Source organism: Charadrius vociferus, unplaced genomic scaffold (assembly GCF_000708025.1).
Source record: "Charadrius vociferus isolate BGI_N301 unplaced genomic scaffold, ASM70802v2 scaffold365, whole genome shotgun sequence".
NCBI lineage: Eukaryota > Metazoa > Chordata > Aves > Charadriiformes > Charadriidae > Charadrius > Charadrius vociferus.
This window is the reverse complement of record NW_009648559.1, coordinates 630,992-648,006: the sequence shown is the minus strand read 5'-3', so window position 1 is coordinate 648,006 and position 17,015 is coordinate 630,992. Positions and strand designations below refer to the sequence as shown.

The window sequence follows — 17,015 nt, the reverse complement described above, 5'->3', positions numbered from 1 at the left end:
GCTCATGACATTTTTATTTTAATGAAATTTAAAAAGGCAGTTATTAGTTATACATACACACAACTGATTCTGTACTTGTTAGTCATAAATATAGAACATTCAGAAGTACAAAATACACTTTATCCACAGCACAATTTCACATCAATATGAAGAGTTTAAACAGATAAGTAACCAAGTGCCTAACAATGACAGAAGCCCATTTTTGGAGTTGTTTTCTTTTTCTTTTTTTTTCATTTTTTTTTCTTTTTTTTCAGACCATTAATCTACAGAAAGTAATCAGTGCCCACAGTCGTCAGTTCCATTAAATGCACTCTGGTTTGGAGTAGGAAAAGACTGACCTTTGAAAGACAATTAGATGCCATCACCTTTTCTTTGCTCCATTAATAGAAACAAAACAAAGCCCACATTCTCCTCTTCTCACAGCTAACAACTGTGAAAAATGGGACTCTGGCAAAAATCACCTGAAGCCAAACTTGAGCACTGCCAGGAAAAGTGAAAATATCTGAACTAGAAATTAGTCCACTCGATACCTTGCAAACAAAGAGCAACAGCAGTATGACACTGATAAGGCATTAATGACAAAATGGCTGTATTATTCTCGAAAAAAGAGTACACCTATGTATAAAAATATATGTCATAGCAATTGAGTAAATCCAACACTATTTAACACTGTGCCCAAAGTAATTAAGAGTTAAAAAGGCAGTACTGCAAGAAGTATTTACAGTTCCATACTGTACTTCAAAAGAAAAAAAAGGCAACAAAGCTACAAATGGAACGATCTGGTTAAAGCATCACCGTAGGTACTGCCGGTAGCACTTGCAACAAGTAATGGGACGGAGTCCCTCTTGTCAAACAGGATTGCTTGTCTGAATAAATGAGCGTCAATATTTTAGTACCTAAAATCTTCTCGGTCTACATGCCTGCTCATTGAAATAACTCACCCAGACCATTACTCTTTGCAGTTTCTTGCTCCATCAGTTTAAAACCCAAAAGATTCAGTTTCAAGAAACCCTGTGTTTGCCACACAGTTTGATCCGAAATCACAGCTTTATTTCCAGCTTAAAAAAAACAGAAAAGAAACGAGAAACCCACCACCTGTGAAATTCTGGAAACCGGCAGCCAAAGTGCCAGCAAAGCCACACCAACGGCACGTGATAAAAACGTTAGCATTCCAAATGCACTTTATAACTTCAGCTCAAGAATAAGTAAGTTGCTTTAGTAACGAAACACGTGACAAAAAGATACAGCACAGCCAACGCTAAGCAGCTTTTTTGGCCACAAGACCCGGGACGAGGCTGTTTCAGAGGAGCAAGCCACTGAGACGACAGCAGCACACGGCGCGGGCAGCGCAGGATGCCCAGCGGCGGTAGCAAATGCTGAACTTGCTCGTTTGCTCGGTCAGAAGCACAAAGTTGCCAAACTTTAAGCTTATTAAGCGCTCCCTCCTCGCTGGCTCGGGAACGACAACCCAACACCTCCCACACGGGCGTGGGAAAGCGCTGCAGAGATGGGATGGCCGGGAATGGGGCAGGGGGGTAAGGAAGGGTGGGAACGGCAAGAAGAAAGCACTGGCTCGGGATGGCAGAACAGAAACGAGGGACGATAATGGCTCACAGGGAAAACCCAAACCTGGCACTATCCAGACTGCCCCTTAACAGAGTAGCCATCCCCCTTCCCAAGCAGAAAGGCAGGAGTGGTCTGCAAGGTGAGCAGCAGTCCATGCTCTGATGCCTTAGGCATATTGGCTTCAAAAAAATAATACTGTATTTAAAAACCAACAAAAAAAAAAAAAAAGAGAGATGTGCTTGAAATTCTGCTAACAGTGCACTTCTAACTGCACAACCAAATTCTGTACACAAGAAGCTTTCTACAGTAGTATAAAAACCATGGCACACTGAGGAAGTTATCATCGCTGACGTTAGGAGAAAGAAAACTACTTTAAAAAAAGCTATTTTTAGATTGAATTCAGGAACAAAGGTAATTACGAGTATACTTAGAGCAGTTTGTTGGGCAAAATACAACAGAGGAACAGCACTTTTTCAATTAATTTTTCACTTTACGGAGAAATATTTTTTAAAAATTTTAGAAGAACTGACACTTATCATGTCAAGCGCCTTCTGTGCAGGGATAGGAACTGCTCATCTACTGCTCTCTCCCTCGTGATCGGCCCCTTTTAAGAGCACTGTACGGCTGTACCGATGCTGACCGCCTCGCTCCAGCCGGCGCAGCATCTAGGCATCTTTTACAGACATCAATGAGTTTCATTCTGGGACAGCAGAGCTTTGCTTATCTAATTCAATGAGCAGTCATTGGTGCGAGCAGCGTGAGTGGAAAGGGAGAAGGCTCCAAGAGGATAAACATCCATGTATTCAGAAGAACAGTGCGTAAGCGCATGGCTTGCTCACCTAAGAAGGTATTTTCCCAATCTCTGGGAGGGAAGAGATACGAGGTTTTTTTTGTTTGTTCTCAGTGTGATTTTGGTGAGGCAAGTACAGCCCGGGAGATCTGAGGCCCCTCCAGTACTGCATCTAACACAATAAAAAAATTTCCTAAAAAAAAAGAGTCCCTAGCCCCACTTGCACATAGGGCAAGAGATTGGTCCCAGATTTAGTGTGAGAAACGGTAGGAAGGACTCTTCCTGGATATTGAAAACTACACGCTGTTCTGGGAGAAGGCCGGGAAAGCAAAGTCGGACGGGAACACCACCACGGGGCTAACGGGTACAGCCGCGTCCCCGGGGCATGTTCACTGCAGCCCAGTGCCCGCACCGCTCATCAGCATGAAACCTGTGTGGCCAGAGCCGGCTGCAGCACAGGCACCCGCCTGCTTTTCCAGATATTATCCTGACAAGATGGACTGCAGCGATGTGCACGGTGCCTCCCATCGGAGGCACCCCGGAATTCAAGAGCAGCTACAAGAAGGCAGACCTTAATGCTGTGGGGTCTAAGAATCGCTGCGGATATTGACCTTCTAGATGGGGGCTATGCCCTGGGGTCGCCGTTTGAAGGTCTGTGATGGCCCCTGGATATGCAAAGCTGCCCCATTCCTCCTCCCCAAAGGCTGGCCACCGCCGTGCAACCTCAAAGGTTATGAGCAACCTGCACGTGGGAACTCTGGGCTCCTCGTCCTTCGTGAGCAATTCCTTCTCCTTCCATCCCAGAAGAAATGATCTGGACAAAAATGCTGACCTTACAACCCAACCTCTGTAACTCGTCATGCATACAGAATACTGAATAAAAAAACTTTCTACCCCATTTCTGATGAAGACGTATGGTAGGTGACTCAGCCAAGAGGAAGGCGATTAACTTACCTCTGGGGAAAAGCATATAGCATTCCGAATAGTGAAGAGTCCTCAACATACTTGGTAAGCTGAAAATCCCATATTTAACAGAATAGGGTTCACAGGGTTTAACAGAAGCAATTGCTTGGGAATCCAAGCAAAAATTCAAGTTATCACTGTGTACGCAGTGGACGATAGTCCAATTGATATCTATTACCAACTCACTCTAAAAAAATTACACACTACAAAACCATCTCACTGCTTGCAGCAAATGAGCTTGAATGATTTCCTAGTAATAGGCCACCACCTTGCACTGTTAAAATGTGAGGTTTCACAGTATAAAAAAGTACTTCACAGAAAGAAAATGCAGCTAATATAGAAAATGCAATCTTGATGTGTTTACAGTCATTTCTTACGAGGCAATACTTTTGGGAAAGCAAGAACAATAGAAATTAAAGCAGCCAGTGAGAAATGTATAGAGTTATAGGCCTCAATTCAGTGCAAAAACAGACTAATAGCTTATGTAAGTAAATGTTTGTTCTGAATAGAGAACCACCTGAATTAAAAGTAAGAACACCTCTGTGAAGTGATGGAGACTCCCACGATATCTAAATCCTCCACATATATCGTCAACCTTTTCAGTACACTTCAGAATGGACCCTTTGTAAAGGTAAAAGAAACCAGTACAGGAAATCACTTCATACAGCACAAGATATACATAAAGTACCAAAATGTACACACATTCAAGTTTAAGTTAGAAAAGGCGGAACTGAATGTTCTGGTGAGAGAGGCCTACGTTACGTTGCTTAATCTCACATTTAAAGTGACCTAAAAACTACAAGAATCAAAGAAAACAGAATATTGTGTCTGCTTCCAGAAACTTAAGCTTAAAGCAAGGCATCGAACTTGAGCGGTAGGCACTGTAACAAGACATTACCTTACCTCTTCTCTGTTAGTCTTTGTTACTTCGTTATCTATTTAAAAATTACCATTCAAAGGAAATATTAGGTATCATTCACATTCAAATATTTAAGACTCAGAGATATTTTTTTTTAATCAAGCAAAGTTTTTCATCTCTGAGGTAGATGACAATAAAATAAAATAAAAATAAATGGAGCTGTCAATGAACACTAACAAGTGCTGGAGCTCCTCTGTCGGCACCAACGCACCCCAAGGAGGAGAGAGCGAGCCCTACACCACTATCTGAAACATGAGAAACGTGTCTTCTGATTTAGTAGCTTCTACAGAAATGCAACACAGAAAAAGCAGAGCCAAAATTACACTGAAATGGCCTTGGAGTAGAACTTCCATTTCTGCTTCGCAAGCTACTCAGAAAATGGTGGAAACATGCCCAGGTCAGCAAAATCTTCGATGTTGTAATTGCCAGTACCCTGCGTCGGATCCCCCGGCATTGGCAGCATGTCCTGCGCGATAAGGAAAATTCAAAGTGAAGTGTCACTTGCTACCACGTTATCCAGACACAAACTGTTTCCTGTTCATCTTTTCAGTGTGAAACCAGAAAAGGCCAAAGGTTAGACAAACAAGGTGAAAACCAGACCCGTGCAGGGGGCTGGGCTAAGGTTTATGTGCTGCTGATGTTTTGCTGAAGCTTTTCTGAACAGGAGGTGGGACTTCAGCAGGGCAGAAGTTTTGGATTGCCTCTCTGAATAAGGCACATCTGAGCTGCCCCATACTCCTCCCAGGCTGAAACAGCTCCTCTTGGAATGGGGAGCTACATATGGAGAGAAACAAACTCTCTGGTTTCACTATATCGGAAGCAGTCAACACCCCCCACACACACTCCTGCACCCTCCAGAAAGGAGCTCCTGCTGTATACGCGTGGGTTTGGGGGTCTCACCTCCTCGCCAGCACTCTGTAAGCGAACATATTACTGCTCTTCGTCCTCTGAGGAACACTAAAGACTGGGCATCCACCCCGGCTAACAAGATGCCCAAGCCGCCTTCATGCATGTACAAAGGCAGAGGGAGTAGCAGGAACTTCTTGGGAGAAATGAGATTTCATGGTAATTGCTCCCACGTGTCTTAAGCCACGTGAGGTCCCTGCAGGAGGCTCCGAAAAATACTCAACCTTTCCTCTCAGCCGGAGACCAAAGCCACAGGGAAAAGACATCCCTTGCTGAGAAAACCAGAGTTTACGCTGGCTTTTCCTGTCAGTCCTTACAATAATAAGCTCTTACTGCAAAGCCAAGTTTTGCCAGGGATGGCTCATTAGCCTTACAACAAAACAAAACCTAAAGAGCAAATAAGAAAGCTCACAGCATCTGCTCTGTGAAGGAGTAACTATTGAGAGCTGCTGTGTGCTGAGAAGTTACCCCAAAATAAAGACAGATTAAAGCCCATCTGCGGGCTCTGTAGCATCCCTGCCTGTGGTGGTGAAAGGGACGGTGAACACAACTGGCAGTTTCTCAGCTGCCAGCATCAGCCTTCATTTGCTGACCAAAACTTGCACTTATTTTATGTTTTCCCACACTCCTCCCCTGCCAAGGGGAAGTTGTAGCTGCCCCCTCCCCATTTAAATTTCCATCTCTGAAGGCATTTCTGCTGCTGGGCCCTCTGAGGCGAGGTCACCTCAGGTACAGACCCAGCAGGGCAGCTCCCCTCTCGAGTCTGCCTCTCTCCGTACGTCTGGCTAAACCAGGACTGCCTTCAGGCACAAACAGTCCAAGCAACTTCTTGGAGGCCTTTGAACAGAGCTCAACCAAGTTTCTCATCACATCCAGCTATTATCCTAATCCCCTCCAAATGCAGTCACCTCCAAGAGCTCTGCCGGTGAGCCCAGTTCTTCCTTTCTCCCTTGGCCCTCCTTCCCACTCATGTCATAAGACGTTTGCTGGGACACAGCGCTTGCTTGAGACAGAAGCAAGACGCCACTCGGAGCCCCGTGCTGTGGGCCATTGAACCGTGCTGCCATCGGCTCCACTGGAACTACCTTGAGTATGCTTTTGGGTTAAAAGCATGTGCAAAGCGATTAAACTCTGCTTACAGAGAGCTGCAACGGATTAATCTTGCCTGGGCCATGGGGCGTGCAGACAGGTAGTTATTCCAGATGCAGTGTTGTTATTCGTTCCTCTGTGAAGCAATGGTTCGTTCACACAGGAATATTTTCAGGGTAACATCTCTTCTGCAGCGTTCCTGCGAGCAACTGAGCACGAGCCCGGTCTTGCAGGTGAATTTACTTTCTATAAAGATAATGAGGCGCCCCACTTCTAAACCTTGCTTGGGGCTTGAACTGTCTTTTCTGCATTTATCTGCATTGTTTTGTTGCAAACCGTCTTCTTGATCTGATTTAAAAACAAGTTATACAAGGACAGAGACCTTATTAGTTAACTTATAAAGTCCCACTCTGTCTGTAGTGATGGCCCAAAATTGTACTTAATGTTACAGACTTAGGTAGTTGAAGAGGATTGCTTACCAGCTATCTGATCTCCAACTGGGTTTAACCTTAAAAAAATTATTGACCATTATCTTCTATGCAGTATCAGACTCCTTTCCTGCCTGAACTATCAAAGAGAATTACATTGATGTCTAACTGGACTTGACTGGGATTTTAGAGGCCAGAACCAGGGTAAGACAGACACTCTATTTGGGACTATTTCATGGCTTCCCTGCAAAACACGTAAGCCCTAAGTATAGGGTGCAAAGAGAAGGGAAATCAGCATTTTAAATCAGCAAAGATGCTGTTCTTCAGCAGAAAACAAAACCAACTCAGCTGTAGCTAATGCCAGCGCAAACCTACGGCAGCACACAGTAGGAGGGAATTGCTCCAAGCCCTGCGAGCACCCTGGGCATCCAGGGCCACGGTTCTTCAGCTCAGCAGTGAGAGGCTGTCAGAGGGACTTCGGGCTCACTGAACTCTCCTCACCTGGAACACCTCGGTCTGACTGGGCTGCGGGTGCGAGTGCTGGTCGCCGCTTTGCTGGTTGTGATGTTGGCTCTGCCACTGGGACCAGACTTCGGAAGGTCTCCCCTGGAACTGGCCGCTGCTCTGGCCACTTTCAGCTGGATGGGGGGAGAAAGGGCAGAAGTCAGAGAGCAGCTCCTTCAAAACGCCTGCCTGCTTTTGAGGCTTCATCCATCGACGCCCCTGTTTGCAAATGAGTCTTAGAAAAAAGACCCCGAGTGACAGCCAGCCCCTACGGGGTGGAAGCCGAAGGGCGTTTCAGCCCTGATTGCAGGGTGGGGGCCACCCCCGGGGCAAAGCTCCCTGCTGTGGCTGCGCAGGCACGGCAGGTGAGCTGCTCACAGTCAAACGTTCAGTGACACCACAAGCCAGGCACTGGAAGACAATTTTCAAGCATCCCCCCTACCACTTTTCAATCACTAATAAAGAATATTTGCCATTTCACTTAAAAAACAAACTGCATCATCTGAATGCCCCTTCTCTTTAACAGACTAATTCTTGCAAAGCAGCAGGTGCACAGTCACCTACTCATCTAAGAAGCACGCTGTCAGATTTTGTAAGCAGATATAAAACAATAAGATGGACAGATGACAGCCTTGCTGTATTAAATGCAGAGTGTTGTATGCTGAACTATCTTGTCCTCCGATATTACAGCTGCAATATAACTTATTGAACATCCAGCTTACAGCAAATGATTATCCTGTTCGTATGGAGATGGTTTCTGAGTCTGAGGCCATTTAAATTTCACAGAGAGCAACACAAACAGCAAGGTTTCACGGTAATACACTTAAAATGATAATTTCAGAGATATGGATTTCTTCTAAATAGTCCACCAGAAAAAAAACACAATGCCACACACACATACACTTTTCATGAGTACAGTCACAGGTCACAGTTAAGCTGCATTCGTTTTACCCTGTATTCCTACAGACTGGCCCCAAATGTATAACATTTTTGGGTAACTTTCCTTCAATTATTTACAATGCCTCCTTCTAAGAATCAGCATTTTAGAAAGCTTGCCACCAGGCTAATGCTTTTTCTCCAAACATTTTATCTCCTTTGTTTCTTTTCTTTCTCTAGAACTACTACTATTTTTGTCTATTTTCCCCTCACTGCAGAGAACCAAGCTGGGTACATCTGGTTCTCTCTGATTGTCAGCCCCCTCTGCCAAGGGTAGCAAATTTCCCATGCCAAACTTCCACAGGTGTGCTGTATCAGCTCTCCGATAACCAGACTCGATCATGTCAAATCAGTCACTTACTCATAGTCACGGCTTCAGAAAATACAGAAACGCGTGCTTAATCCAATCCTTTTGGCTACCAGCTAAACCATGCAAAACAGCTAAAGCGAACATTTTACAGGAAAGTAAACAGGCTGTAGTGACGTATTTCTATCACATCTGAAGTAGATAATTACAGCTCTTCCCTTACTGACATTACCACAACCAATAATTCAGCTGACTCAGAAACCCTACAGCCATTTTATGGGCCAAAACAAGATTCATCTAAGTTCCCCTTCAAAAGAAAGCTGCAAAGGTTTGTTTGTTTGTTGTTTGGGGGTTTTTTGTGGTGTTTTTTTTTCCAAATTATTTTATTTTTATTCTCAGAACAATACATTGAAATTAACCCAGTGAGGCAAACGATGCTTCTTTTCAGCAAAACGGTTGCTGCCAGCCGGAGGTTCAAGACACTCGTCTCTGTGAAGGCTGTGTTATTAATAGTATCCAAACTGATGTAGGCCAGGAAATGTTTCTCATTAGGTGAAAGGGTTCTTGCCAAGTAGCTTAGGCCTGAAATGCAAGGCTGTCTCATAAACAAATGTAGAGAGCCTGGTGCAAATGGAGGCACGAATAAGCTCTGTGGGAAGAGCTCCGTTTCAATGCGCTTTTTCTAGGCGACGCAGCACAGGTCTGCATTTTATTCTCAAGGGGTAAGAGAAAAATGACACACGTTAGCACAATGCTACCTATGCTTTTTGGAACTGCGCATTGTTATCAGCCAGCAGCATTCTTCGTGGACTCCTCGGGTGTTTATTACTGACAGATTCATAGATTTTTTACTCTCATTCTGCTGGTGAAACGCAGAAAACTTACCGAGGGGTCACCCACTGGGTCACGGTCTGAAAGCCACTAAATTAGCATGTAATAGGAAAAGAAAACCATTTCAAAACATGGCACCTACTCTGATTAGGTTAGTAGTGTGGGTACAAAAAAATCCTGTCTCCAGCCAAACTCCAACGAGCCATCTCTGGGCAAGAGGACACCAGCATGCAGTCAGGGAAGTTGAAAAATGAAAAGAATGGAAATTTGTGCCATTTAAGCATTCTCCTGAGAAGTGAAAAGAAATTGAACCTGCTGACCACAGTCTGGGAAGACGTGTACTAGTGATGTAAGGAACTTTTGAATCTTTCATGACACCATTTACTGAAGAAAAAAAAAAAACCCTCATACCATAATATGCCACAATATCCTGAAGTGTGTTGGCTGTGGAGGAGATGCAGCATGGAGGGAACAGGTCACCTCAGGCCACTCTGCTCACTGGGAGAAAGCAAAACCCTTTCAGCCCCTGGGCTTCCCAACCGACCCACCAAAAGAACAGGTTGGAAGATTTTTAAGGAAATTAATGCTGGAGAGTTTCATTTTTATGTGCATTTCTGTGTTACGTCATTTAAAACTTACCAAACCCTGCACTTCGGTTTGCTAAGCTAGAGTAGGCATTCCCGCTCGGAGAAGAGGTGGCCGGGCTGGAAAGGGGGCTGTACGACGACGGATCGGCTGGGTAGGTGTGACTGGTTCCAATTGCAAAGGGAGATGACTGAGCCTTGCCAGACTGAGATGGAATTTGCTGAGGAATAAGAGGTAAAAACCAAAAGGAATGAGTTTTATTGTTGAGGAACAGCACAGCAGACTCATTTTTTAACAATGTAAAGTACAGACTAAATAAACTGCAGATGTGGACAGGCATGTAATTCCTGTCTCAGCCATATTTCATCTCTGTCAAAGACAACTAATTGCTGCATAAGGAACACAACAGACTATAAACCAACACTTACAGCTCTCCTGCTGATTAACTCGCGTGTACTCAATATCAGAGCTATTTGGAATAACATGATTTCCTTCACCTCTATTACAATGATTAATCTCAAACTGAACAGGTACAAAGAATTCACCTTTATTTGCCAGGTGTTTTGATTTTGCAGTGCCACAGTAAAATCACGGTTGTCTGAATGTCTTGCAGAATATATGCAGTTCTTAGAGGACCAGAGTCTCCAGGGCTTGGGGGTAAACGTTCAAAGAAGTTTCAAAGCTAATGAGCTGCTTTCTCTCCTGGCCTAAGAAGTACAGGCAGCAAAGTTATTTTGCCTTGTAAAAACCTTGGGAGGGAGTGTGAACCACCAGCCCTGGAAGGAGGGAAGAAAGAGTCTAACTTTGCTTTAACTGGGCAGCTGAGTTAATTCAAGGGCATTAAAAACCAACTTGCTGTCATTTTCATCTGCATAATGGCTTCATCATAGAATCTCCAGGAATGTTACACAAATGATTAAACACTGCAAGACTGCTTTGAGACATGCTCAACGTGTACACTGAGACTAAGGGAGGTGAAGTGTCTCGTCCAAAGTCACGTGTTACAGCAACGTATAATGCTACAGATGGAATCTGCTTATAAACCATTTCCCGCATTATGAACAAATCCAGCAGTTCCAAGAAAAACTCACTGCCTAACCAATTCCACAAATAGAAATTAAAGGTGATTACATCTCTGGATACTTCTAACAACGTGCACTGTTATTGGCAATCAATGCACTCAAGTGAAGCTATTCTCTTGGACAAATGCAGGGGAGCTGGCGGAGGACAACAGATCCCAACAGGCATATAACATGATGAAGATGCTATTAAGTCTTCAGCTCAGTTCCAAGCTAAGAAATCGTATATTTCTAAAGCTTTCCACAAAGACAGCAAGAGCATGACGTGCCACTTCTGTAAGGCTTAACTCTATTTTACTGTATTTATGATGGATGAATGAATTCCAATTTCCCTACCCTCGCATACAAAAACTCTGTTGACTTGGACAGAATTTGGACAGTAAGAGGGATGAGTAATTTTTTTTTTTTTAGTCATTTTTAGCATCCTCCATATAATAACGTTACAACTGGATTTCATTAAACAGGTGTGACAGAATAACCACGGCACACTGAGGGCTGGGCAGGATAACTGTGATTAATGTGGAAACAATTCAGTTACTGAAAAATTATTCAGTGCCCGTCCCAACATGCCATTCTAGCCTCCCGAACAATGGAAAGTCAAGAGTGATTAAGAGCAGCATTAATGATAGACCCAACATAATTATTTCATATTATTTGTCTTTAACAGAGTTTCAAAACAGTTTTTTTTTTATTGTCACACAGAGCAAGAGGTGATTTCTGGGCTAACATTGTCAAGCGCAGGGCATCTGATGGAAGGACCAGCACCCAACACAGCATGAGCTATGCTGGGCAGCGCTCACGGAGGGGCAACAGGCTAAGCAGCCTCTGCTCCGAATTCATGCCTGGATGTACTGGGATTTACTAGGGCATGTAGTGATAGGACGAGGGGGAGTGGCTTTGAACTGGAAGAGGGCAGGTTTGGATTAAACATTAGGAAGAAGTTTTTAACTTTGAGGGTGGTGAGGCACTGGAATGGGTTGCCCAGGGAGGTTGTTGAGGCCCCATCCCTGGAGGTGCTCAAGGCCAGGCTGGAGGTGGCCTTGGGCAACCTGGTCTAGTGGGAGGTGTCCCTGCCCATGGCAGGGGGGTTGGGACTCGATGATCTTCAAGGTCCTTTCCAACCTAAACCATTCTATGATTCTATGATTTATACATGCCCCTTTCTGATTACATTGCTCACTGTGGGTAACATCGCTGAGTGCAAGGCCTTGGTCCAAGAAAGAGTCAACGCATGGGCTTAATACTAAAGCCTAACAGCTGTCCTCTTTTATTTCATTCAGTGCACATATAAGTGCAGGACCGAGACCTTCTACTGGGATTCATGTCAGCATAGCGACTGCCGCTATTATGAACGCTATTACAAACTAAATGCAGTTACGCATAGGGCAGCTGTCTCAAATTATTATAACCTGCCAAGGAACAGAAGTGGGGGAACAGATTTCTCTCCAACCACATATGATAATGACAAAGTACATTTAATCACGTTATAAATGGGGTTTACTAATTCTTTTGTAAAAAGCACAGAGACTGTAAATCTTTAATGACCATGAAGATAAAACACCTTTAATCAATACCTGTCCTGGAAATGGTGGGCGATTTCCTGTCCAGGCAACCTGACTCTGATTTAGCTGGCGAGATATCTGTGTCAGATTCTGCCCTGTTGATGAAGAAGACTGGATGTCGTTCACACCAGGCACGTGTACCACAGAGGAACTAAAGGAACAGAAACAGTGCCTCATTTATAGGATACATTCTCGATGCACAAATAGTATTCCAGACACGGAAATTTTGATAATCACATTAAAACTAATCGTTAAATCTATCTTAATAAAAAATGACTTAAAACCATCACAAAACTATGAAACATATTGGCATTCTAAAATGTCAGTTCAAATAGACACAGAGGGCAGAATTATTTTGAATTAAACTTCTATAATCTCTTTGAAAGGGTTTGCCAGAATAAAATCAGTCTGACATATGGTACATAAACACTTAGCTCCGTAGTAGCTCAATATTTAATGCATTAAAAAAACTGCTTGCAGAGGGTATTCAATCAGGTTCTTATTTAAAATTTGTGCTTAAAGTCAAGAGTATTTAAGCATTTACTTAAATGCCATCCTAACTGAAGATGCCAAAAAAAAAAAAGATGACACTTAAAAGTACTTCTTTATTTGTTTCCTGCCTAAGAATGAAGAAGTGTGTGTTATATCTTAAAAATGTGAGCTTTTAATTCCTGTTTTCACCATATAATGCTAAAGAAGAGCATGCAGTTATATACCCAGGCAAAAGAATAATCAAGACAGAAACTCAAATGAATGTAAGAGCTTTGGAATTCCAAAAAAAAAAAAAAAAGAAGTATTTCCAAAGGAACTTGTTTACATGTTAGCTGTTTCCTAATTACTGAATTTCACTACAGAGAAATTCCCCAGAAATCCCTAATTAGAAGGAAAATTTTACAAAGGTCTGCTCCACTTTACCATTTTATTCTAATTGAAGTCCCGAACAACTGAATCTTTATAACCACCAATTGTGAATGTGCTTTTATATATTTTTATGTATAAAAATACGTATTTATTATTTTACATGTCATATATAAATATATAAATGAATATAAATGAAGACACAACATATAAAAATGCTTTTGTGCATCAACTGAAACAGCTTGCTCTTTTCTCTAATCCCTCCCCTATTGTCTATTTTCACAATCTTACAGAGAAAGAAGAGAAGAAATTGGGAAAAGAAGTAAACAAGGCTGAGCAGAGAGGAAGGAGTGATCTGAATCCTCTGAGAAGGCTGGCAAGATCCCTCCCAGAGTGGTAAGCAAAACGTGGCAAGCATTTGAATATGGGAGTTGTTATTCTGTTTTTCTTAAGCTGCCCAAAAGCAATGTGTGCGTTTAGAGATTCTTTGTAGAGTTTATTTTCTATTTTTCTTTTAATTTTATTTTTATTTTTTACTACCACAGCGTCTCTGAAGAGGGAAACGTGGACCAGAAAGTCTATCAAAATCTGGCTGAACTTGGAAGCACACAAGAGCTGCTGGGGGGGGCTGGCCCTACTGCCAACACCTTCCCAGCTGGACTGGCAAGTCCCATCGTCTAAGGGGCTTGGACTGCAGCTGGAATACACACTTTGAAATCAGGACTCTGCAAAATAGTGCCTAAAAGCTGCCCAAGCTCAGTGACTAAATGGACCAGCCTGGAGAGCATTGAGGGAGAAGAGTTCATCGATGGTGGAAATGTTAGCAGATGTGTCATTACTTGATGTAATAGAACAGCAGTAGGAAAAAAGCTATAGTTAAAACATCAGGAATTAACAAAGGAAACGAACAAAACGCACACCAAACCCCAAGATGCCAAGTCAACTATTCAGTAATATACAACATCCAATTAAAAAACATTTTAATTTACGGTCATATCCCTCCCCCAGTTATTTTTGGTTTTAATTTGACAAAACACACGCATGGGGATTTTATTTCTCTCCACTGAGATTATTAGCAATTATAACGTTAAGAACACATTGGTTTAAATAAAATTATAGTTTGCAGATGTTTCCTAGTTCCTGAAACTGTCTCTGAAAGGCTGTTCCTCCACTTTCACAACCTTGGTTGGTCTAAAACAGGAGAATAGAACTTCAGTATCACAGTCCCAGAAGCGTGATATGAAGGGCATGTAGGTAAATACAATCACTGTTACCACACTCTGCGACAGTGACTGGAAATACAGGTAAACTCTTACACTTCACATTAGCCAAAGGCATGTTGCCAGCTGGTAGGCAACGACATGCACTCTGAATAACTCAAAGATGCCTCAGAAAATGCTGGACCACCACCTTATGTGTATTCAGAAGCTGCCTTAGAAAACTGTTCATGCCCACTTCCCAGCCCTTGCCAGGTACTATGGATGAAACATCTCTCTGTTCCCTTTAATAACACGTCCACATCGATGCCCTTCAATGCAGCCATCAGATGAACTGACAGCTGTAAGTGCAAAACAAATCTTCGCACCTTCCTAGGTTGGCTGAATGTTCCTCTGATCTCTGAGCCTGCCCCATCGCCTCTCAGACTTCTTTACCTTCATGATCTGTTGCTGGTTCTTACCTTTGTCCAATTACATCATCACAGCAACAAGTACCTACTTACCAGCCACTATTTTTAACAGAGACATCCAAATCTTCTCAGCCTGTAAGCCTAGTCCAAGTGCTGAGACATCACGTAGGAGTGAAGTGTACACAAAGCAAAGTTCATTCACATAAAGAAAGCCCTTACACCTTAGGTTGCTTTTGTTTCCACCAGATCGAAGAGGAACAGTCCCCTGCGCTCCGACAGAAACATATAGGTTCAGGATCTGGACTACAGTACCTGAAAGTCTTTCCCGAATGTCCTGGCTGAAACGGGCTTCCCTGTGAGTAAAGCTGCTGGTTTCCTGCTGTGGAGGCCGAGGCCATCATTTTTTTATCTGCTACAAAAGAAAAATAAATCACAGAAAGAGAAAAGTTTAGGGGATGAGAGAACGAAGGCAAAACTGTTTAATGAGCATTGTAATGTATATGTGCAGCAGTAATTTTTCTTTCCTTCTTAAAGATTTATGAAGAAGTCCCGTGGAACACGTTAAGAACGACACAAAAAGGCTATATGACAATTCAGTATGAAACAAGAGTCACAGCTGGCTTGTGTCTACTCCATACCCTCTTCCTGGGATGTACCTCATTTATGCTATTGTTTGCAGGGAACATAACACTGGTATGTGCCCTCCAGCCACGCAGCCCAGACCTTCTCTGTGCCCACTGGCAGCTGCTCCCGACCACGCAGGCAGGAGAGGGAACAGGAGACCAAGAGCGGGGAGCAATGGGTGCACGAGTCCCAGCTACAGACTGGAAAGGGGGAAAAAAGGTTTTATGGAAAAAAGATGGGAGAATCTGCCCAGGGGAATGGAGGAATGCCACATGAAGCAAGCCTAGCCCGAAGAAGGTCTGATGCACGTGCACCTCTGTGGCCCACCTGGGGATGGCCTCAGGTGAGGGCACCTTTCTGGCTCCAGAAGAAGTCCTCCAAGGCTGCTGCTGTTACTGCAGCCTCTTTGCACTGAGATAGCGGCTGCGGGCCCACACCCCGAGGGGTTAAACATCCCAAGGAAAGGTGTCAAAGAGCCCCTGTCCTAATCAGCTGCTACCTGGCTTCCCAGAGAGGAGTACCGGGCTCTCCCAAGCAGCTTGGTGGCACACCTGCAGATCTCAGGGTGACCACCCGGGTGATCCTGCAGCCCCTACCTGCATTTCAGTCTCACGGGTGGCTGGAGGCACTTTGCTTCTGAGCATCTGCAAGACTTCCGCACCTGAGCTGCGGCAAGACAAAACACTGGGCTCTCGCAGATTTTGCTGTCCTGTATGTGGCCCGAGGGAGCCGTGAAGTAGGAAGCAAGCATCCCGGGGGGTGTCAGACAGACTAGCGTAGTGATTAACACACACGGAGATGCCATTAACGTTTATAGTCCACTCTTAATGTGGCAACTGGAGATCAATCTCTAATTGAATGAAACAAGATTGGGTGAACATTACCATTTGGCCCCTTAGTTTAATTTTCTTGCACCGGATTATTCCAAAGCCCAGAGAAACCTCACTACTACTACTTCTCTTGAAATAAGTTGAAGTCTGCTCCACCACTATTTATTCACTTTCCCCATCATCCCTTACTACCTCTAAGTGCAAAACACTGTGCAAGTCATCGATGGCTTTGCAATCATCTGTTGCTACGCACCTCTGACAGGCCCAGAAATCAAGTCTGCCTCCTCATTTTGCCCTTTGCTCTTTTCATATTCCCACTCATTTCACAGGATGCTCTCCTGGACGCAAGGCCCACTCAATTCACAAGCAACAGAAGTATTTTTTAGTTTTCCCTAGCTTTTAGAGACCTTGTGATTGTGGCTCACCAAAGGCCTCCAACACACACCAGCTCTTCTCTGCTATCTAAGTTCCTCTTGCGTCACGTCCCTAACAGGAATCTAAGCTTGCTTTCCCAAAGGAAACAGTCACCTCAAATGACCTCTCAGGAGCCTCAGAGAAGGAGTACATATGCTACTGATGCAAGCTGTCATTGCTTTTCCTCTGCAAATTAG

General features: G+C 43.7%; 1 protein-coding gene across 1 annotated transcript in view; it reads right to left on the bottom strand.

The window, feature by feature from the left end:
• Positions 1-4,402: 4,402 nt before the first annotated feature.
• ARNT2 (aryl-hydrocarbon receptor nuclear translocator 2) overlaps positions 4,403-17,015 on the bottom strand; it is a 77,331-nt gene continuing 64,718 nt past the window's right edge. The window contains exons 14-18 of the mRNA XM_009886104.1: positions 15,263-15,362; positions 12,478-12,616; positions 9,879-10,044; positions 7,163-7,299; positions 4,403-4,704 (exon numbers count right to left, since the gene is read on the bottom strand). Coding sequence (XP_009884406.1) covers positions 4,606-4,704; positions 7,163-7,299; positions 9,879-10,044; positions 12,478-12,616; positions 15,263-15,362 — 641 coding nt within the window. The 3' untranslated portion in view covers positions 4,403-4,605. The remainder of the gene's footprint in view (positions 4,705-7,162; positions 7,300-9,878; positions 10,045-12,477; positions 12,617-15,262; positions 15,363-17,015) is intronic.